The following is a 23,472-nucleotide window of genomic DNA, read 5'->3' on the forward strand; positions in this document are numbered from 1 at the left end:
TTTTCATATTTAATAATTTTTTGCAAAGATTGCATTCTGTTTATTATGTTTATAAAGATTACTTTGCGTTAACATGATTGATTGATGTTAGTAAATTAAATGCAAAGACGTGAAAATAAAGCGAGTGTGTCGGAGAGGCACTTAACTCAAGTAAGAAAAATACTACTACTACTACTCACTCTAACAATAATATCTCACGATATTAAAAAATGTTTAAACTTAACGGAACTGCCATTTTCATAATGAATTGTATGTAGTAAATTAACTTAAATTCATCTCAATTAAAATCTACCTATTTAACTTACCTAATACCAGATTGGCATCATAATTCTTACTTGAGTAAAAGACGAAACACTTTCGCATTTATTAATTATTGTCAATTGATGAAAGGTTGGTTTGTTCACCTTGAAAAGTCAACCAATTTCTGATGAATGACGATAATTACTTGATTAATTATTACTCTTTAATTTTTTAGTTTCCATTTTCCATTTTTCATGATTCATAGCTGATGTTTCATTTTAACAAAATCTTCAATATTCATTTTAAAATATTTATAAGTTACTTCATTTAACTTAAATTCTACTACCTTTCTCAAAGGAGATAATATACTCGATAATCCATTAGTAAATAAATTTATATTTTATTACTTTGCAGCTTTTGTGCAAGTATTACGAATAATTAATTTACTGAAACAGGAGATATTATAGACCAAATATTATGGAGGTAAGAATAAAAGAGATGTCATCCTCACGCTACGCCTGAACACAGTGCTACACAGCTTTGGTCTCCAAAGCGGCTGTGCTTTGTTTATATCCATTCAATCCAACCATCGCATACATTCACTTTGCGTTTATTTATCTTAACTGAGAAAAGAAATTACCCCTTCAAATCCTGTAATCCTTTTTAACTGTTTCAAAAAACGATGCAATATTAGTATATGCAGAGTAAAGCAAACAAGATTGTAATTAGATGACAATGGGGTTAATGTTTAAATTTGAAACGTATAGTTGTTATGTATTGTATTATTGATAGTACTATTAAATTACGTAACATTACTAAGAGAGCTACTGAACGCTCTGCCAAAATATATTCACTAGAAAATTTGAATTTTTATAATGAATGTATCTAAAAACGTGTTTGAAACTTGATTTCTAAATGTAAATATAAAATTATGCATGTTACAATATTTGCAATTAGGCACATAGGTCGAGTTAAGATTTTTTAAATAAAGGAAAGCATGCAAGGGCTATATGCCTAAGGGAGGAAGCTTTCGTGGAGGAATTTCGTACGAAGACTGACCTTTTAATGCGTTTTAAAAATAATGTAGTTTTCATTCAATTCAAATTTACACATATTTCTTATGTAAAACTTCTGATATATGCTAAATTACTGTAAATTACTTTACTCGAAAAAATAGAGTGAATGCACAGAAATTAAAGATTTGCACATGCCGAATATGAAATATATACGAGTATTTATGCATATCCTTGTAAAAAGCATGCATTTGCCTTTAACAAAATACGTAAATATTTTTTAAATTATTTATAAATGTATTTGGAAATGAAGGATTTATTCCTTCATAAACTCATGTGAATGTTCCTGTGCGAAAAATCTAGTTATTAAATATATCTAAATTTCTTCTATATATAATTTCTTTATATATAATCTAAATGTATAATAATCTTCATACTTAATTGTAAACATAAAGTGAAATTCTGTTGACAAATATATTTATAAAATTATTTAAGCAAGAATTGTTCGTACTAGAAAACAATCGTTTAGATTAACAATCTTTTAAATAGGGTTAAACAGGCAGCTAAAGAAGGCTAGTCAGTGGGGCCTTCTTCAGCTGCCTGTTTAACCCTATTTTCTATTAAAAGGCGTTGCAAAGAACAGTCAATGAGATGGAAGGAGTAAAGTAGAATTTTTAGAATGTGTGTTGTTGAAATTAATGGGAAAAATTGATAAGTAGTAAAAGAATTATTTCCCAGCATTTAATAATAACTCAGTTACAAATTTTAAATAATATTAAAAAAACATATTATCGTTTATCCCTTTTAGAAGTACTCATAGAAAGTTAAGTACATGGAAATCAGCAACAATATTTAACGAATTTTACAATATAAATAGAAAAGAAATAGTACCTGAATTTAATATTAATATTACAGTAAACTTTAATTTAAATTTTTGTAATCGTTATCTTAATAAAATCGAATTATCTTAAAATTTCGTTTTAATGTAATTAACGAAAATTTGTGAAAATATTTCATTAAAATTAAGGGGTGTTGGAAGACAAACATCTTCAAAAAATGGTGATTTGGAATTTTTGCATTTTCAAATTCTTTACGCTTTTAGCTTTCCAAAAATATCATACTTTAACCTTTATAAAAATTTAGAACTTTAAAAAATCTAGTTTTAATTTATCATCGAGTGCTTTGATAAATGAGGACTTTTACATAACAACGCGTTTTTATCTAAATGCAATTTATTTATACTCGATGTACTTTTTCTCAGCAACTACTGCTCACAGGTAAAGGTATGTAGTTTTTTTAATGGCTTATTTATCATGTTTCCTAATATTTACTGAAATCAGCTTTTTGTGATAAACTGAGAAATAAAATTCACAAATTTCTTTTGGGGGAAGAAAAGAGCTAAATGCCTAATACAATATTTTATAAATTACTCTAAAACTCAAAATGTTTCAAATCTGATTTCAGTATAATCAGATAGGTGTACTTTAATTACACAAAATATTTCAAACTTTAATTAGCATTTTTTTCTGTTTAACTAGTTCCGCTATGAGAAATAGCTTTTTCTGCTGAAAGCTTCTTCCTCGCTTACCTCAAATTAAAACTTAAGTTTCGTGAAGATTGAATTAATATGCATCACGTAACCCAAATCGTGGCAATCCAAAAGACTATCGTATTTGACTCATTTCTTAAACAGTTGGAACTCTTAATCTGTAACTAATTATTCAAGAAATATTTATTATTATTTATATTATTTCTTATATATATTATTATAAATATATATATTATTTATTATTATTTATTATTATTTTATATTATTATTTATATATATTGTTACGAATTTGGTATTTAAAAAGCTAATGTTAGTTCAATTATAAATTAAATGGTTTTATTTCTCGCGCTGTGCAGCGCGTGACGAATATTAAAAGAAAGCTAAGCCGGAAAAATTAAAAATACAAGAGCGCGTGTGTTAAATAAATAAATATCTCTTTTTGATTTCGAGAAAGTGCTGGAAAATTCTAGCGCGTGATTTTAAAATCTTAAAAAAGGAGGAAAACATCTCAGTTTGGAGTAGTCGCTTAGTTTGTTGTTGTTTAGAAAACTGCTGTTGTTGATTATAGCGAATTCGCGGATTAGCGTTCTTTAGCTGTTTTGAATTACGTTCTATTGTACATTTGAGTAGTTAAAAGATAACTACTGTGAGATATTGTAATACTGCATGATAATTTGAGAAAATTTAAGCATTTTTGTTGTGATAATAAAAAGTTTTGTTCATTTTTCATCGGACTTGTGCATTCACTTCATAACGAACCCGTACGCACGCAACAATTTTTGGTGTCAGAAGTGGGATTTGAATGCCAATAACAAGAGCGATGGAAGAGCAATTAAGGCATTTAATATCAGCCTTTGCCTCATTTAAAGAAGAAATGAAATTGGGCCAGGAATCCGCTAAGGAAGAAATGAAATTGGGCCAGGAATCCGTTAAGGACGAAATGAAAGCCGTTCAAGCCGGTCAGGAAGAAATGAAAAGAGAAATTACCTGCATAATAGAAAATAAATTTGAAGCTATGGAAGGCAGAATTGACACAGTTGAAAATAAAGTTGGACAAATTGAAGAAAAAGTTTCTTCTGTAAAAGATCAAATTGACGAAAGAGTTTCTTCGGTGAAAGAAGAAATAGAAGAAAGAGTTTCTTCTGTAAAAGAACATATAGAAGGAAGAGTTTGTGCCGTCCAACACCAAATCGAACAACAAATTGATGATAGGGTTTCTGCAGTAGCCAAAGAAGTGGATATTTTAAAGAAATTCGTAGCGACGGCAGGGAACAATAGTGATGGTTTTAAATTTTTACCCATGCCTGCTCGTCCCTCTCTGAAGTTATCCACTTATGATGGGAAGACCTCCTGGCAAGTGTATAAAACACAATTTTCTATAGTGGCGGATGCGAATGGATGGGATTCCCAAACTAAGGCCTGCCATCTCGCCGCTTCTTTAAGAGCCGACGCAGCGGATATCCTTCAGACTCTTCCCGAAAACAAAAGGTTAGATTTCGAAGCTCTCTCCGGCGCCTTGGAGCTGCGCTTTGGGGAGAAGTGTTTAAAAGACTACAGCAGGCTCCAATTAAAATCTCGTCAACAGAAGCCTACCGAAACACTTCAGGAGCTCGCCACGGATGTTGAAAGGCTGTCCCACCTCGCCTTTTCGGAGTGCCCGACAGAAACAAGAGAAATCCTGTCGCTGCAATATTTCATCGACGGCATCCGGGACCCTGAAATACAGAAAGCTCTTCGAATGGCAGATGTAAAGGACATAAAAAGCGCTCTGTTGTACGCCATGAAGTTCGAGGCAGCCCAGCAAGCAACTAATAGAGATCGCTACCCAGTTAGAGCTGTGCGAGTCCATGAGCCAGTGGATCAACTGATGGCTCGTTTAGATGATTTATCCAGACAAGTCGATACTTTGATACGGAGTAGCAGTGAGAACAAAGTGGCTGTAAGGTGTTGGAGATGTGGTAGTGAAGGTCACCTAAGACGGAATTGCAGAACGCCCCAGGGTACGGAATATAAAGCAGATGATTTTACCAGACAAGTCAGTGGCTTGAGACGGAACAGAAGTGAGAAGAAACTAGTTCTAAAGTGCTGGAATTGCGGAGTTGAAGGCCACATACGAAGAAACTGCAAAACACCCCGAGGTACGGAAAATAAGACCATTTCCCAGCAACGACGCAGTAAACAAATTAGTGACCATATCGAGGAACGGAGGTTGCCAGATAATGAAAAACCTTGTTTTAAAGCGCTTAAAATTTATACAGTGAGTGGCAACAGTAACGGAATGTCTATTAATGGGAATATCGATGGAGTTCCTTGCGATATGATCATTGACACAGGAGCTAATGTTACCATCATTAGGAAAGATTTAGCTGAACAGTTTAAAGATAAACTTATTTGGACGCCATCCTGTGTTACCCTTCAGACTGCGTCTGGTGATAAGATCGACATAACTGGGAAGTTAAACGTAAACATCACGTTTGGAAGTGCCGCCTACCATCACACGGCTTATGTGGCGGATATCACAGATCCATGCATACTCGGATTGGACTTTTTAAGGAAATACAATTTTTCCTTAGACTTCAAAAACAACAAACTGCTTTCAGCATCTGGTGACATGACTATCCATCCTCAGAAGAGATCCTCACTTGGAAATGCCGACGCCTTGTCCGAAAGACCCAGCTCGGGAAGCCGCCGAAATCATGCTAGGGTCGAAAAGAAACGCAAGACTACCAGCTCTTCTCCAGCCCAGATGCTCTTCGGTCGAGACCTTCGTCTGCCTAGTGACCGCCTGTTTGATCGCCGTACGGATGCGCCTTCATCGCCTGAGGAACACATCCAAGATGTCCAGGCCCGTTTTGAAGTGATGCCCCGTTTCGCACGAAAGCGCGTGAACTTGGCGACGGAGAAACTGAAGACCGGATACAACACGAGAGCTACTGAACATAGATCCAACGAAGGAGACAAGGTGAGGTTGTGGAACCCGATTCAACGAAAAGGACTCAGTCCTAAACTACAGTCACCTTCGGATGGTCCATGTACAGTGCGGAACAGACTGAATGACGTCTCCGTAAGTCTTCGAACTCTAAACCTAAAGTCGGTCATTACGACAGGTTAGCTCATTACTATGGCCATAGTACATAATGTAAATAATTGTAAATAGTATAAGACCATGGTCCATTTTGTTTTTAAATGTGTATTTGATTTGTATTTGATAGCATTTGATTTGTTTTATGTATTGCATTTATTGTTCATGTTGTTTATTATTGTAATGTAATGCTTATTAATGCATTTATGCCACAGTTGTAAGTTTAGCTTCCTGTCCAGGGATTGTACTGCCCGGGACGTGCAGTCCTTGGGAAGGGGGCAGTGTTACGAATTTGGTATTTAAAAAGCTAATGTTAGTTCAATTATAAATTAAATGGTTTTATTTCTCGCGCTGTGCAGCGCGTGACGAATATTAAAAGAAAGCTAAGCCGGAAAAATTAAAAATACAAGAGCGCGTGTGTTAAATAAATAAATATCTCTTTTTGATTTCGAGAAAGTGCTGGAAAATTCTAGCGCGTGATTTTAAAATCTTAAAAAAGGAGGAAAACATCTCAGTTTGGCGTAGTTGCTTAGTTTGCTGTTGTTTAGAAAACTGCTGTTGTTGATTATAGCGAATTCGGGGATTAGCGTTCTTTAGCTGTTTTGAATTACGTTCTATTGTACATTTGAGTAGTTAAAAGATAACTACTGTGAGATATTGTAATACTGCATGATAATTTGAGAAAATTTAAGCATTTTTGTTGTGATAATAAAAAGTTTTGTTCATTTTTCATCGGACTTGTGCATTCACTTCATAACGAACCCGTACGCACGCAACAATATGCATCACGTAACCCAAAACGTGGCAATCCAAAAGACTATCGTATTTGACTCATTTCTTAAACAGTTGGAACTCTTAATCTGCAACTAATTATTCAAGAAATATTTAGATGTGCAATATTTTTTAAACACCGTATATTTCATTTCTTTATGTAGCTCAATTCCTTTTAATGACATATATTTTGCGGAATGAATCAAAAGTTATAAATCCAATGAACTTACTTTCCGTTACAGTCTCTCCTTCTTCTATTTCAGTTAAACCTTTTGTAGATGGTCCTTCTGAGGTTTCTGTTGTTACGGCAACACCTATCGCCTCTGTCTCAACTGCCTCTGGATAAGGCGTGGTTGCTGTTGATGATGTTGATTCCGTAACTAAAGATGTAGGTTCTGTTACTTTGACTGTACTCTCAAAACGTCTTGAATCAGTGGTGGATATAATAGGCACATCTGCGCCAGTCTCTCGTTTCTCAGCTTCCTCTGAAGTAGACAAAATCTTTTCGTCAGTTGATGTTTCATCTTCGACTGAAATTTTAGAGACTAAAGGAAATGCTGTTTCTGTTGTGGATATCCTATCAGTCGAAGAACGTAGAGTTTGTTCCGACACCTTTTCTTCATGTATTGATGTTACAGTAGTGGGTATTTTTTCTTTTTCTGGAATGACTTCAAAAATGGTTGTAATGTTTTCTTCTTCAGAAACACTTTCAGTTGTTTTTTCTGTTATACGAGTTAATGGTGTACTGACCATCATTTCTGTCGTTTCTACTCCAGTAATAGACGGTTTTTCAGAAATAAAAATACCTGTACTTCTAAAATGATCACTGGCAGAAGATGTTTTAAGCGCTAATGTAGTTTCAGAATCAACTGTTTTCGAGCTTTCTTCTGCCTCAGAAGTTTGTTCCGTCTTCCAAATCATTGTTACATCATCTGCAGCTTTGACATCTGGCTTTGTTTCAGAAGTGGTCTTCATAAGGATAGCTGTTGATTCAGTTATAATTTCTGTTGAAACAGGCAGTTTTACAGAAGTACCTTCAGCATCAACAGATACTTCTTTAGAAACGGTACGTGATGTGAATTCTGACACATCTGTCTCCTCTTTCTCAGAAAATATTCCGGCTGGAGTAGTGACTTCATGCAAAATCTGCATTTCAGTTGATGAAATACTTGTCATTTCTGGGTAAGTACCTGTAACTGATACTGTGGCTTCAACTGCTTTTGTTTCAGCTGTAATAAATTTTTCTGTTACTTCATCACTTACAAATTTTGTGCTTTTACTTATGTCGGGCACTTTGGTTGTTTCTTCAGCTGCTAGGACTTCAGTAGATATTTTTGTTACTGAAGATTTTGCTTGTTCTCCTATTTCTGTACTTCCAAACGTGGAAATTTCGGATATTCCTTCTGTTAAAATCTTAAGTGTTGCCGACGAGCTAAATTCATCAAACGTCATATTTACCTTTTCAGCTTCCATTTCGGTATGCGATGTAGTAATTTTTTCTGGTTGTGAAGATTCTGTAATGTCTTCTAAACTTGTCTTACGAGTAGCATCGTCTTTAGTGGTAATTTCTTGCTTCAAGGTTGAAGTTGAAAAGTCTCCAATATCCGTACTTATAGTTTTGTCAGCTGTTGTAGATTTTCCAGTTAATCCTAAAATCTCTAATGAAGTACTGACTGCAGGACTCGATTCTATTGTTCCGTTTTCTAGCGATAATGTCGACGCTACTTCTTCTTTAATTAATTTCGTTTCAGGCGTTACAGTCTCACCTTTTTTGGTATCTCTTTCACTTAAAACGTCAACTGATTTTGTAGTGGTAGAAGATTCATGGACTGTTGTTTCAGAATAGGTAGTAGTTGCGATTACTGACGTTACGTCTTTTATATCTTTTAGTGAGACGGCTGAAATTGAATCGAGTGAAGTCTGATCTTGAGAAGTTACTTCAGATACCGTTTCCGTAGGTGTATGCACAGTGGATGTAGATGAGGTCTCCTCGAAAACAACGTTCGTTGAACTTACAATTGATGTAATGTCTGCTGTAAATCTTTCGGTTGCAATTGCGAGCTTCGATAAAGTTTGCATTTTGTCTAATTCCATTTGGGTTTCATTTATTTCTTCAGCAGATATTGTAGAAATCTGACTAGGAAATGCTTCTGATATTGTAGATATAGATTTGAAATCAGACGGCGTCTCCTCAGTATATGTAGTTATATTGGAATCTAAAGTAGTAGGATGAAGCGTATCCAGTTTTGTAGCTACATCTATATCCGTATCAGTTTCAGGGGATGAAATGAATTCCTTTGATGTTGAAGTAAACTGAGTGACGACTTCTGTTTGTTCGGAAGTTGCTTCAAGCTTTTCAGTTGAAACGTCAGCTTCTGCTATGATATGTCGAGTGGAAGGTAATGTAGCTAGAGTAGTTCTGTAATCTTGTTTTGCTTTTTCTGTTATACTGCTTGTTTCTTTAAATATAGTTTCGTCTGTTTTCGTTGTTTCTGATGTACCTTCAGTTGAAAATGATCTCGTGCTTTCTTCAGATGGGGAAGGTGTTGCAGACGATAATGAAAAATCTGAGATAGTGCTTTCTTCTGTTTTTGTTTGGGAACCTTCAGTTATAGTACTCATAGCAATAGTAGAATGTGCAAGCATAGCATCCGCAGCAAAAGTTCGGTTACTTAGTATAGTCTCTTCGGATATGACAGAAACTTCTGCTGTTTCTTTTTCGATTGCATCTCCAGTTGCAGAAATTTCAGTAAGTGTTGTTAAACGTGTTTTTATCAACTCTTCTTCATTAGCAGCCCGAATTGTTTCAGCAGATATAGATATCTCAGTCGTCGGTTTTTCAGTCTTTTTCGTTTCTTCAGGTTGAGTAAATCCTACTGTTGTCACTTCAGTTATTTCTGAACCCGTAGTTTTTCTAACGATGTATTCCTCTTGCGAGGTTGTAGGTAATTTTAATGTTGTTGTTTCATGTTTTGATGTATGAATAGTCTCTGCACTTGTTTCGGTTGCAATGGATGTGGAAATTTTGGATGGTTCTGATGGTTCCTCAACTTTAGTAATTTTCACTTCTTCCGCCGCTGGACTTTCACTAACCGGAGGTTTTGAAGATTCGATAAGTTCCGTGCTTATCGCAGTAGATTCATATTCAGTTTCCAATGGCAAAATTGATGAAGTTTCAATATCTAAATCTTCCGAGAAGGGCGCAAACTGAGATGATAGTTTTAATTTAAACTCTTCTAGTTCCTCATCAAGCGTTGTTTCTGTTTTCTCTGTTTCCGCTTCCATTTGTTCTGTCGAAGCGGTAAATACAGTTGTTGTTTCCTGCTTTTTGTCTTCAGTTTGTGGAGCTTTCGTTGTTGACACAGTTTTATGGCTTTCTGCAGCTTCTGTTACATGAGCAGTTGTAGGACTTGGAGTTTTAATATCATCAGCTGTCGTTGTGTGTACAGTTGGTGCGTCTTCATCCTGAGCTGCAATCTTAGTAGGTTGTAAAGTTGACATTTCAGTTTCAAAGAAATCTGAAATTGTTTCTTTCATGATTTCTTTTGTAGATTCGATTCCGATATCTTCCATTGTTTGTACAGAGGAGACTTTTGTATCTGTACTTTCCGTAAAGATTAATTTGCTTGTTATATCTTCGTCTTCCGAAATGGAATGTGCATCCGGAATGGCTGTTTCTGGCATTTCGGATGGAATTGATTTTATTGTAGGTAGAATATCAGTTGCTGTCGTTGGTTGTTCAGTGGCTGATTTAGTTTTCGCCTGTTCTGTAATATCGATTTCAGGCAATGTGAAATTCGATGTCACATCCTGCACTTCGCCACCTTTTGTTGCTAGGGGTGTTTCAGTATATGCCACTTCTGAAGTTATTTTTGATTTTTGTGTCGATTCTACAATTTCTGTCATTGTCTGAATCGATGATGTTTCAAATTCTTCCCTGTCTTTCTCCATCGTTACTATCAAAGTAACATCCTCAATTGGAGGATATTTTGTTGTAGTCTTTATGATATCTGAACTTTTTGAATCCTCAGTTTTGGTTGTTGATCGCGATACTTCTCCTTCAGCCACTGTTGTCACAGGAGTTGAAACTTTGGTTTCTGGTACCTTTGAGGATACTTCTGTTGCAAATTTCGATGATAATGGCTCAATATCCGTTGATACTGTGTCATCAAAGAGTTCAGTTCTCATACGTTCTGTGAAAGTCTCTCCTGTTGTAATCTTAGGTGTCAGAACTTTGGCTTGAACATCTGTTGTACTAGTGACTGGCGTGCCGTCTTCAGCAGTTGTACTATAGACCTTTGTTGTCAATTTAGAAGTAGACTCATCTTCCACGATTTCTGTTGCATCTGTTGTTGGTATTTCGGAACCTGTTGCATTAGCAGTTGGAGATGTTACAATTTTAAAGTCTTCTGAAACAGTTTCTGCTTTAGTAATTAATTCGGGTAGAGATTGTTTTTCCGTTACTGCTGCTTGCGTAATTGATGCTATTGTTCCTGAATCATCTAGTGAAGCAAATGCCGTGGTCTTGGACGTCACCCCGGCCATATATTTAGTTGTTTCTAGAGCTTCAGAATCTATTTCTGTATGCTTTAAAGTCATAGGATGTTCAATTTCAAATTCAGGTGTGCTCTTAGGAGTTTCAGAAGATTTTATTGTTTGCGATAAAGTTGTTATTTTTGTAATCTGCTCTATATCTTCCGTAATAGTTTTAAATGTTGTTTCTTCCAATAAAGCAGATTCTGTTACTTTTTGAAATGGTACTTCAGTTATTTCGGATAGAGCTATTTTGGGTGCTTCTGTAAATATGTCGCTTTTTGTAGTTAATTTAAATGCCGCATCTTCAGCTTCAGATTTTTGTGTTATTTTGGATAGCGTTTTTAGTGTAGTTAACTCATGTATCTCGTCGTCAACTTCTGGAGATGTTGATGGCAATTTATGCGTTACTTCTATTTTCAACGCTTCTGTAGAAAACGCAGTACTTACTGTTGGCTGCTTTGTAAATGTTTCACTTTCAGTGCTCGAAGTAGTTTCTGAAGAAATAACTTCCACAGTTGTAAATTTAGGCAATTTAGTATCAGTTTCTGCTGTCTCTTTAGTTTGATTTTTAATTTCAGATTTCCAAGTTTCTTCATCAGGTGTTACTGGTAATTCAGTTATTATTTTAATTTCAGGCTTAGTTGTCTCTTCCGTATCGGCAGGACGGAAAGTAGTTAATTTAACTTCTGCTTCATGCGTATATATTTCTTCTGAAAGTTTGGTTGTGGCTGTTCTTAATTCATGAGTTATGTCTTCCACAACGGCTCTAGTTGTTTCTCCTGAAGCCTCATCTAGTCTTGTTAATACAGACGTAGGCTCTTCAGAAGTACTTTGTGTAATTGATTTAATATCCACAGCATCTGTGCTTGTCATTTCACTGACAGATCTTGTTTCTTCTAAAGGTACCACAGTTGCTTTTTTGGAGGATGGTTTAAATGTTGATGAAATAATTTCAGGGCCTTCCGCTTTCACTTCTGACGTTAAGTGAGATGAAGATTCAACACTTGTAGATGTTATGGTTACAGATTCAGCGGCTTCCGTAGTTAATTTAGATATATCTTGTACAAATGTGGGTTTTTTAGTAGTTCTTGAAGCAAGGAATTGAGCTCCCACACTCTCTGTGCTTGGTTCTTCTGCATCAAATTCAGAAATGGTAGGTGCTTTTGTAGTTTCTGAAAGGAATGTTCCAACTATCTCGCTTTCAGTGCTTATAGCATCATCACCAATATCTTTTATTATTTCTTTCGGTAACACTGTAGCTTCTGTTGTTAATTCAGATATAGATTCTGTAATTGCAGATGTTTTCATTGTGTGAGTAGCTGATGTCTCTTTGCCCGAAAAGCCAATGGCATTCGTTGTTGGTTTGCTTGTGACTTCAACAGTTGAAGTTTGTGGGACAATTGTTTCATCTTCAAGAGATTTTATGCTTAGTTCTTCACTAACGGTCTTTGATGTTTCTGTTGTAGATTTTACGTCTTGGATTATTAATTCTGAGGTTGTTTTCATAGTAACAGATTCACTGCCAGTCTGTGGACGGAATGATTCAGTAATTACATTTTCGGTACTTATGTCTTCGCTAACTGCTTTCGTTAGCTCTGAAGATTTTATTTCTTTAGATGTTAAAGTAGATGTAAATTCAAGGATTTCTGGAGCTTTAGTAGCTTCTGTTTCTAGCACACTGGAAGAGCTTTCTTCTTCTGAAACGGATTTTGTCGTTTCTGCTGCAAGAGAGCTAACTTCTGTAGTTAACTTAACCGTGGATTCAACAGTAAGAGGTTCTTTGGATGTTTGAGAAATAATAGACTTAGTTTTGGATGTTGTGTAAGTCACATCTACGCTTGCCACTGCTGCTGGTTCTTCAATCGATTTTTCAGGTGGTTTAGTCGCTTCAGCTTCCTTTGTTTCAATATCCACACTGTGTATGCTTGTTTCCTCACTAATAACTTTCGTTGTTTCCGTTACAGCTGCAGACGATTCCGTTGTGAACTTGGTTGTTGATTTTGAAACCGAAGGTTTCTTAGTAGTTTGTGGAGCAATCGATTCAGCTTCAATAGTTTCTGCACTTACATCTAAGCTAATAATTTGTGTTGATTCTTTTGTAGGTTCTGCTTCTTTTAATGTTAGTTTTGTTGTAGATTTCACAGTAGCAGATTCGAATTCTGAAGTTTGGGTAGTTATATCTTTGCTAGAAGTTTCTGTTTTGCTTTCTAAAGATTCTGTTTCTTCAATGGTTAATTTCGTCGTAGACTCCACAACAACAGGTTGTTCAGAAGCTTTTGATGTAGACAGTTCAAATTCCGCAGTTTCGGTGCTTATATGTTTGCTAGAAAGTTCTGTTGTACTTTCGGAAGGTTCTGTTTTTTCAGTTCCTAATTTAGATGCAATGTCAAAACTAGGAGGTTTAGTAGCTTCAGTATGTAATATTTCAATATCTACACTAGAAGTAGCTACCTCTTCAGATTTTGTTTCTCCTCCTAAAGGTGCAGCCACTTCTGTTGCTAATTTAGTTGTGGATTCAACATGCTCAGGTTCTTTGGCAGTATGCGGTACAATTGTTTCAGTTTTTGCAGTTTCAGTACTTACTTCTTCACTAATATGTTTTATTGTTTCTTCCGTAACTTCCGTTTTTTGAACTGTTACTTTCGAGGTAGATTCAACAATAATAGGTACTTCGGTTGTTTTGGGAGTAAATGACTGAGTCTCGATAGCTTCTGGACTTAAATCTGTACTAATGACTTGTGTTGCCTCTTCTGAAGATGGTACTAGTTTTGTTGTCAATTTAAAAGTAGACTCAAAGACTGCAGATGATTTTGTAGCTTCGGTTTTCAATATTTCAGAGACTAGAGTGCTTGGTTCTTCGGTAACAACTTTTGTTGTTTCTCCGAAACCTGTAGCCTTTTCGGTGGTTAATTTGGTTGTTGATTCAACAGCTATAGCCTCTTTGGCAGTCTGTGGAGCAACTGATTCAGCTGTGAGAGTTTTTGTACGTACTTCTCCACTAACCAGTTCTGCCGCTTCTGTGGTAGATTTTGCTTCGTCGATAGTCACTTTCGATGTAAGTTCTACAATTGAAGGTTTTCTGGAAGTTTGAGTAGTAAATGAATCAACAACCATACTGTCTGTGATTAGATCTTTGCTATCACTTTCCGTTAATTCTTCTGGTGATTTTGCTTTCTCGGTTACTAATTTAGATGTAGCGTCTTCGATTACGGGAGCTTTAGTAGCTTCAGCTTTTACTGTTTCTGTAACCACACTGACAGTTCTTCCATCCTCTTTCATGGACTTCGTTGTTTCTTCTAAATGTACGTCCGCTTCAGTTGTTAATTTAACTGTAGATTCAATAACTATTGGTTCCTTGACAGTTTGAGAGGCAAGTGATGTATCTTCACTTATTTTCGTGATTATTCCATCAGCTTCGTTTGTTGATTCGTCAGTTGTTAATTTTGATGTAATTTCTGTAACAGTGGATTCTTTAGTTTGAGGAGTAACTGATTCAGTCTCAAAACTTTCGGTAATAAGATCTTTACTAAAATATGTCGTACCTTCTGAAAGTTCTGTTTCTTCGATTGTCAATTTAGATGATATATCTAGCACAGTAGGCTTAGTTGTTTCAGCAACTTTCATTTCAGTATCCGCACTGACAGTGCTTATTTCTTCACTTATATCTTTTGATGTTATTGCCATAGACGAAGATTTTTCTGTTGTTACTATAGCTGATGTTGCAACAGCTGTGATAGTTTGAGGTGAAAGCGTTCTCGTGCTTACATCTTCGGTAATTTTTGTTGTTTCTTGTGTAGGTGTTTTTTGTTCGGTTGTTAATCTCGATGTTAATTCCGTAACGGCATGCTCAGTAGATGATTCAAATCCTTCGATAGTAATGAGAGGTTTCGTCACTTCTTTTGAAGATTCTATTGTTTGAGTTGCCAATTTAGATGTATAATCAAGAAGTGAGGGAACTTCAGTAGTTTCACTTTCCTTAATTTCAGTACCCACACTGAAAGTGCTTGCTTCTTCACTTACAAATTGTGTTGTTTGTCCTAAAGGTTCAGCTGCTTTTGTTGTTAATTTAGTTGTCATTTCAAAAACTGTAGTTTTCTTGGCAGTTTGAGGAACGACTGACTCAGTATCGGAAACCTTTTCGCTTACTACTTCACTAACAAAACTTGTTGATTCTTTTGAAGATTCTGTTTCTTTCGGTGCTAATTCCGACGTAGTCTCTATAATAGCAGTATCTTGGGTAGAATGTAAAGTAAATGGTTTAGCCTCTAAATCCAGACTAACAGCTTTCGTTCCTTCTTCTAAAGATTCTGCAGTGTCAGTTGTTAATTCAGATGTAAAGTCAAGAATTTTTGGCATTTCAGTAGTTTCCGCTTCCAGTGTTTCAATATCTGCACTGTGACTACTTGTTTCTTCACTTTCAGCTTTCGTTATTTCTCTTACAGTTTCAGTTGATTCCGTAGTCATCTTAGTTGCTAATTTAGAAACAGATTCTTTGCTAGTTTGTGGAGTAACTATTTTAGCTTCAATAGTTTCTGTACTAACAACTTTTGTTGGTTCTTTTGTAGATTCTGCTTCTTCAGTTGTTAATTTTGACGTAGCAGGTTCTTTGGTTACTCTGGTAGTGAATGATTCCATGTACGCACTTTCAGTGTCTGTGTCTTTACTAACAGCTTCCGGAGCTTCGTCTGAAGATGTTACATCTCCAGTTGTTAGTTTAAATGTAGAGTCAAGGTTGATAGGAATAGTAGCTTCAGTGTCTGCAAAGTCAGTGCTTTCTTCTTGACTAACTGATTTTGTTGTTTCTCTAGCAGGCGAAGCCGCTTCTGTTGTTATGGATTTAACAAACACATGCTCTTTCGTAGTTGGAAGAGGAATTGTTTCATCTTCAGAAATTTCTGTGCTTGTTTTCTTGGTGGTAATTTTCGTTGTTTTCTCTGTAGATTCTCCTCCTATTGTTGATTTCAAATCAGATTCTAAACTTCCAGGCTCTTTTGCAGCTTGTGAAGTAAATAATTCAATTTTCACGCTTTCCGTACTTTCGCTTATAGATTTTGTTGCTTCTTCTGATATCATCTCAGCTGTTGATTTAGGAGTAGAACTCATAATCTCTAATTCTGTAGCAGTTTCGGGAACGATTGATTCAGGTTCTAATGTTTCAAGGCTTAGTTTCTCTGTAACTTTGATAGTTGTTTCATGTGATACTGCGTCGGTTGTCAATATTTTAGATGTGGAACTAAAAATTGTGGGTACTGTTGTCAGTTCAGCAACTATTGTTCCAGCCTGTGTAATCTCCGTAATAACTTCACTGCTAGTAACCTTTGTTGTTTCTATTGAAGGTATTATTTTTTCTGTACTTAATTTAGATGTTAATTCTAAAGTTTCAGGTTCTTTGGTAGTTTGTGAAGTAACTGCTTCAATCTTCAATCCTTCCGGGCTGAATTCCTCGATAATAGGTTTTGTTGTCTTTTCAGATGGTTGTGTACTTTCTGTTTTAAATTCGGATGTATAACCTATGACTGAAGTAGTTTCTATAGCTCGTGCATCTGATGTTTTGGCCACCACACTTTCAGTGCTTACCCTTTCTGTGACAACGTTTGTAACTTCTTCTGGTGATACTTCAGCTTGTATGGTTACATTCGGCGCAGAAATTTCTTTGGCAATCTCGGGTGCTAATGACTGAACTTCCATAATTTCAGTACTTAATTCTTCTCTTATAGTTTGCGTTACTTGTTTCGTAGATTTTTCCTCTGCTATTGTTAATTCAGATGCTGATTCTGTAACCGAAGTTTCTGAAGTCAGTACTTCATCTTTCATCTTTTCAGTACTGAGTTTTACACTAACAGATTCTGTTATCCCTTCTGAAGCTGTTGGAATAGCTGTTGTTGATTTAAGTGTATGATCAAATAGAGATGGGGCTTTTGCATCTTGTATAATCAAAGCACTTTCAGTGCTGACTTCACCTTTATCTTTTATTATTTTGTCTGAAATTTCTTCTAATTTAGTTGTTGATTTTGATTTTTCAATTTCTGATCCATTAGCAATTTGCGAATCTGATGCTACCGCCTTCACATCTTCGGTGCTTAATTCATCACTAATAGCTTTCGATGTTCCTTCCGATGGTGTAACTTGTGTTACATCTTTAGGCGCAGATTCTAAAACTGTAGTGGCTTCTGCTAATAACGTTTCAGTGTCCACCTTCTCAGTGCTTACGCTGTCTGTGATAGTTTTAGTGATTTCTTCTACAGACACGGAAGTTTCTCTAGTCGTTTTAGGCGTAGATCCTGTGATTGCAGTGTCTTTAGCAGTTTGGGGCGCTAACGACTGAATGCTCACAATTTCAGTACTTAATTCTTCGCTGATAGCTTGTGTTACTTCTGTTGTGGGTTCAATTTCTACAGTTGTTAATTTAGAAGCTAATTCTGTAATAGCATGGTCTTTTAAAGTTTCTGAAGTTAAACCCTCAACTTTCATCTTTTCAGTTTTGAGTTCTTCACTGACAGATTCTGATATATTTTCAACTGTTGACATTTCCGTTGCTAATTTAGGAGTGGAATCAAATCCGGCAGGACCTTCTGTAGTTTGTGCAGCCAAAGTTTCAACTGTAGCACTTTCGATGCCAACTTTCTCTTTCTCTTCAATAGTGATATCTGAAGTTTTTACTGTTTCAGTTATTGACTTTGATGTAGATTCCTCAAAAGCATGTTCTTTGGCAGTTTGTTGAGTAACCGATTCGACCTCCTTGGGTTTAGTGGTCATTCCTTCACTGACAAGTTTTGTAACTTCTGACGGTCCTGCATCTTTGACCGTTAATCCTGATGCAGATTCTGTGTATCTGATTGTCTGGGAGGTTACTGCAGTTGACATTTCAATTTCCAAACTCTGTGTTCTTTCAGTCCCGTTTTCTTGCACAACTCCTGTAATTTCAACTGTGCTCTTGGATGTCACAGCTTCTTCAGTAGTTGACTTCATTGATGTAATATCCTCTGCAACTGAAGTTGCTTTTGCTCCATCAGCTTTAATTTCGATTTCGCTGTCAGTAGCTAATTCTTCCGATGGTCGTGAAGTTGCTTCAATAAATATACCTTCTGAGCTTTCCTTTAACGTTGTCGTTAAACTAATAGCTGTCGGTGTAACTATTTCTTCTTCTTTGATTATTATAGAAGTCTTTGGAGATTCTGTAAGAGTTGAAGGAGTTGCTGTTGAGAATCTCACCGTGGAAGCAACTGTCGTCTCTTCTTTCATTCCTGTCACTACATTACCATCTTCAAGTGTAACTATTTCAACGGATTCAGTAGCTTTTGATGGCTTTTCTATGTCTGTAAATTTAGAGGCTTCGGTTGATTCTGTTGATTTAACACCCGTCATTACTGGAACTTCGGACACCACAGTTGCAATTTTAGCTTCGGAAACTTCAGTTTTACTTTCTGTCGAAGTGAATGACATAACAGTTGGCGTAAAATCCACTTCTCCGACTTCTTTCTGGCTCGTTTCTTTGGTCGGACTAGATATACTTGAAGAAAGTGTTGTAAATTTAATCGCAGATTCTGTGATGCTCTCTTCTTTAAATGTTATTTCCTCTTGTTCTTGCTTCGAAGTAACTGCCTTCTCCGTGATCGTTGTCTTTCCTTTATCAGCGGCTTTAAGTACATCAGAAATAGTTATTTGTTCTTGTTCTTGCTGAATTACTGTAGGTATGTGAGTAAATTGATCACTTGCAGTAGTTATATCAGCTGGTGTATCTGGAAATAAAATTTTAATATTAGATATTAGGAGATTTTTAAAACAAATAATAAGGATTTATTTGAATTTTCTATTTCTGCATAAAATATGCACTGAAACATTTCTAATGTTATAGTCGAGAGAATTCTTGAATGTTAAATAAATGCATGTCTTACGGGAATTTTGCATGGATTTTATTGCAACATTATACACAGTACAAATTAGGAACTGATTTTCGTTATAAAGATCTTACACAAAAAGGAAGTTATAACCCGTGATCGCTGCAACAACATTTGATACGCTCTAATCAGCTGAAGAGTTTTCGTTGCTCGTTGTAACGATCGTTAATTATTGAGCTTATCGTTGTAATTGAATTATCACTATAACAAGTGGTCGTTATGACGAACATAAATTGTAATGACAAATGAAAAGTAAAATTTTAAAAACTGATAATGTGTGATTTATAATAAATTTGTCTCGAAACTTCTACCTTTTCATCACATTTGCGAGTAATTTGTTTAAAACAATTTCAGATTTAGAATATATCTTCTAAAATATTCTATTATGTTTTCACGCGAATACAATATGCACTGAAGAAAAGTGTTTTAATGGAATATATTTCACAAGAAATCAAACACATAGTGAAAAGAGCAATTCGACAAGAAATAATAATACTCAGTAATTGAAACTACGAATTTTCATATCGTTGCTAATTAATTTTTCTACATCTCATAAAGAGTTCATATATGGGATGCAGCATTCAGCGTTACCTTTGAATAGTTTGTATTAAGATCAAACATTTAAAGTTAATCTATTACACACAGGGTATTGTTAAAAGAACGCTAAAATTAATGGAACTCTTTCGGTAAACACAGTATTCACCAGATAAATCAGTATTTGTGAAGAAAAAATATTTGAAACATTTTAGCCACTGAAAGGAAAATAAACTGTCTCTCAGATCGAATTTTGTCGCTATAGTATTCAGTTATTTTATAACCGAAAATTCAATTAATCTTGGTTAACGAGAAAACTATTTGTCTTCATACAATTTAAAAGATGACTAGTATACAGAATGCAGTTAGAGCATAGTGTAAGATAAATATTTTCTCTGTTAATTAGTTTTCGAAATGCTTTAAAAAACTTTATTTTAAAAGGAAATTGACGTTAGTTCCATGCATAATGTCGAATGTTTAATTATAAATGATAAGCTCTAAAATATATTCAACAAAGTTCTCATAACCTACGAATAAACTCTAAAAATAATTTCTTAACGATATGGCTTAATTAGTAGGAAATATCTACATTTACGTAGTAGCGAACAAGTTTTCGCTTGCAGCTACAATCTAAAGAAAATCCTCATGCTGCATTTTGTTGTAACAATATTTTTTTAAAATTTGATCCCCATGAAAACAAATGATATCAAGGGGTACTATTTAAAAGGATATTTCGAATACTTCAAATTTTGTGCTAGTTGTTGATAACATAAACAAATCCCTGCTTGCAAAGTAAGAAGTTTGGAACATTTTAATAGTGGCATATAATTATTTACACTTGACCCACAATAGACGTCCATGAAACTTTTACTGCCCGTTGATGTAGTCGACAAGAATGTAGTATTGCCAGCGATGTGAACTCACAATATATCTTAGCAATGCCTGCTGTGTTGAAATAGATCAATCTACTGTTTAAATAATCTTTGAAACAGCCTAGAAACATATGTACGAAATGATTCTTCCATATTAGAAGTTAAATCATAATTAGAAAGCCTTAAATTCGGGTTGATAGAATTTCATAGCTTCTTTGAGAGAAACTATTCACGCGAGAAACTATTCTGCTGGTCATGGCACATACAAGTAACGTTGATGAGATAAGATAACAGAGGTTAAACATCCAATTAACGCGCAACAGAAATGACAAGAAATAATTGCCTTTCATGGTGTAATACAGAAGTGGTTGCCAGGATTGAAGCTCCAACCCATATGGAAAAGTTTTTAATCTAATGCTAAATATTACATGCCAGTTTGATAAAAGTCATTCTTGCGAGCAAAGTAATGCAAAATTTATTTACTTTTATTGCATTGCAAATACGCTAACACCTAAGCCCTTTGCTATCAATTAAACGTTATTCCTGAAAGATAAATTAAATCACAAATGCATCAGAAATAAATGACTTGGCGATGGACATACCACAAACGTATTTCGGACAGCATTCCTCTGGATCTCTTGTCACTTTGCAGTTAGTACCTGGTGGTGATAACATGCATTCTACATGGTCGCATTTTATTACACTGTTCACACACCTGCAGTTTAGCCTGCAAGGATCTATAGATGGAACTTCCTCTCTATTCTGATAAATAACGTCATTCTGACGGCATATACCTGTGAAAGTAAAATTTCATTATTATAATATTCCCATATGCTATTCTCGAAAAAAAAAAAACAAAGGCATTAATCAGGACGTCAGAGCTGAAAAATAATTTCCATCATAATATAAGTAACACAGAGTTTTAGTAATTTAGTAAATATATTGCAACCGAACTGATTCGGTACATCAAGTGTGAAATAATTATATGAAGGAAAATAATTGGTAAAATATGTCACCAAATTTCCAATAAAGGAAAAAAAAAGAGATATATGAGCCTCGAAGCTAAATAAAGTAAAAATGATAAATTTTTAAATTTAAAAGTGTCCCAATAAAATTATTTTTTTAAAATTTCCTTTAATTATATGAACACTGCTTATGAACTTAATTGAGTTACACTAGCTGCAACGGAATGCTTTTCAGATTAAATTTTATTTACTTTTCCCATTCTTAGAGTATAAACAGTTTATTATCAACAGTAGTTTTAGATGGAAATAATTTTATGATAATCATTTAAATTATTTGTGCTTAAAATTTTATACTATTACTCACTTGTAACATTTTCTAAGTAACCTTGATTTTAAAAATAATTTATTTCAACGAAATGTTAACTTTTTTTTATTACAATGGGTAATAAATAAGAAGGGTAAGTTTGGACTTCTTTGATTTGTGCTAAATTTTGTAATGAGGATTGCACCAAAGAAAAATAATGTCCAAATAAAATTATTGAAAGTTTACTCAATAATAATAGAAAGACTGTTTATGAGTGTTCTAAATGTATACTAATGTAGAAACATTAGTGAAAGTTTTGTATAAACATTACAAAGAAAAGTAAATGGGAGCCAGCTCACGTGGGTGGTCTCAAATGAGAACATCCGAAAAAAGTATGTAATCTCTTAACTTTTCTTAATAATTTTACTTTTGGTTTAAATTATTGGTAATATAACAGGCATATAAAGGCAAAATACTAAACGCAACTAAACCTGACAGATAAAGGTTTAGTAAAAAATCACTTTTTTTAACTTTCAACTAACTGGTTTGTGCATTAATACGTCATATTAAAATTTTAAGTTTGAGGAATTTTATAACTTTATCTAAAGTAAAAATTTATTTTTATATCCTGCGGAAATAATTTCTATACTTTTCTTATGAGGCCTGTATTTTGAGCTTTAAATCTTTGATTTCAAATAAATCTTTTTTCCTGAAAATTTATCATGATCCTAATTTATGCATGAATTATATAAAAATTTAAAAATCTAATTCGATGATAATTATTGTGCTGCATAATTTTATTTTATAAAACATTATTTAGATGTGAGTATGTATTCAGTTTCATTTAGTGCTTTTAAGTGTTACACATGGAAAAAAAATGTTATATTTAACTTCTTACCTTCGCCAGGTATTCCTGGTCTGTAGAAGATTGGTCGACCTGTAGTGGCATTTGCTATGGTAACAGAACTGAACATCTCATCAGGTACTTCTGTTATTTTGGGTTCTCTTAGTCTGGACACAAAGTCTGCGGGATGAAGCGTGGCATTTTCAGTAATAACTGTTTCCGTAAACAGTTCTGACAGTGAAGTAACTTCAGCAGTTGTCGTTTCAGCAGCCGCATCTTCCACTCTTTTGGCTGACTCTGCAGTAATCGTCTTGGCATCGGATATAGTGGAAAGAACGACACTGAGAGTCTGTGTGTCCAAATCTCTTTCCGTAAACAATGTATGATCTTGGATTTTGATAGCAGGAGTGGTGAGTCCAGCAGTAGAGGTGAATTTGTGTTCCAGGTCTACGGGTGTCGTTACATTTCTCAGCAAGTCTTCGGTTGCTACCATATGTGTTGTAGCCCATTCTGGAATTTCCGTTCCAGAAGCTAAATAATAACAAAACAAAATATTATTGAAATGTAATAGTGTATTATTTTTGTATATGCAATGTATATTTTGTAGATGGAATATATTCTAAACCATATATTTTCAGTTACGAAACTCATTGGCTATTATGCGGTAAGTCCATTACTTCCTGGAGACTATCTCGGTTATGATTCATGATAGTTGAAAGCGTCGTATCTAAGAGGATTTTTTACTTTTCTTGTTCGTAATGTAAATATAAGACTATCTGCTATAGGAAGTTCTTCTGGAAGCATTACTCATAGTTTTAAAAACTACAGTGTTCTTTAAAGTACTTTATTGTGAGAAGGTACCTG

General features: G+C 34.8%; 1 protein-coding gene across 2 annotated transcripts in view; it reads right to left on the bottom strand.

The window, feature by feature from the left end:
* LOC118198349 (uncharacterized) overlaps positions 1-23,472 on the bottom strand; it is a 212,911-nt gene that overhangs the window by 23,114 nt on the left and 166,325 nt on the right. For both annotated transcript variants that reach the window (XM_085822108.1, XM_085822107.1), the window contains exons 9-11: positions 22,663-23,139; positions 21,098-21,289; positions 6,886-18,930 (exon numbers count right to left, since the gene is read on the bottom strand). In XM_085822108.1, the coding sequence (XP_085678234.1) occupies positions 6,886-18,930; positions 21,098-21,289; positions 22,663-23,139 (12,714 nt within the window). The remainder of the gene's footprint in view (positions 1-6,885; positions 18,931-21,097; positions 21,290-22,662; positions 23,140-23,472) is intronic.

This window comes from Stegodyphus dumicola, chromosome 8 (assembly GCF_044657685.1).
Source record: "Stegodyphus dumicola isolate Sdum_Otavi_A_Nest chromosome 8, ASM4465768v1".
Classification (NCBI taxonomy): Eukaryota; Metazoa; Arthropoda; class Arachnida; order Araneae; family Eresidae; genus Stegodyphus; species Stegodyphus dumicola.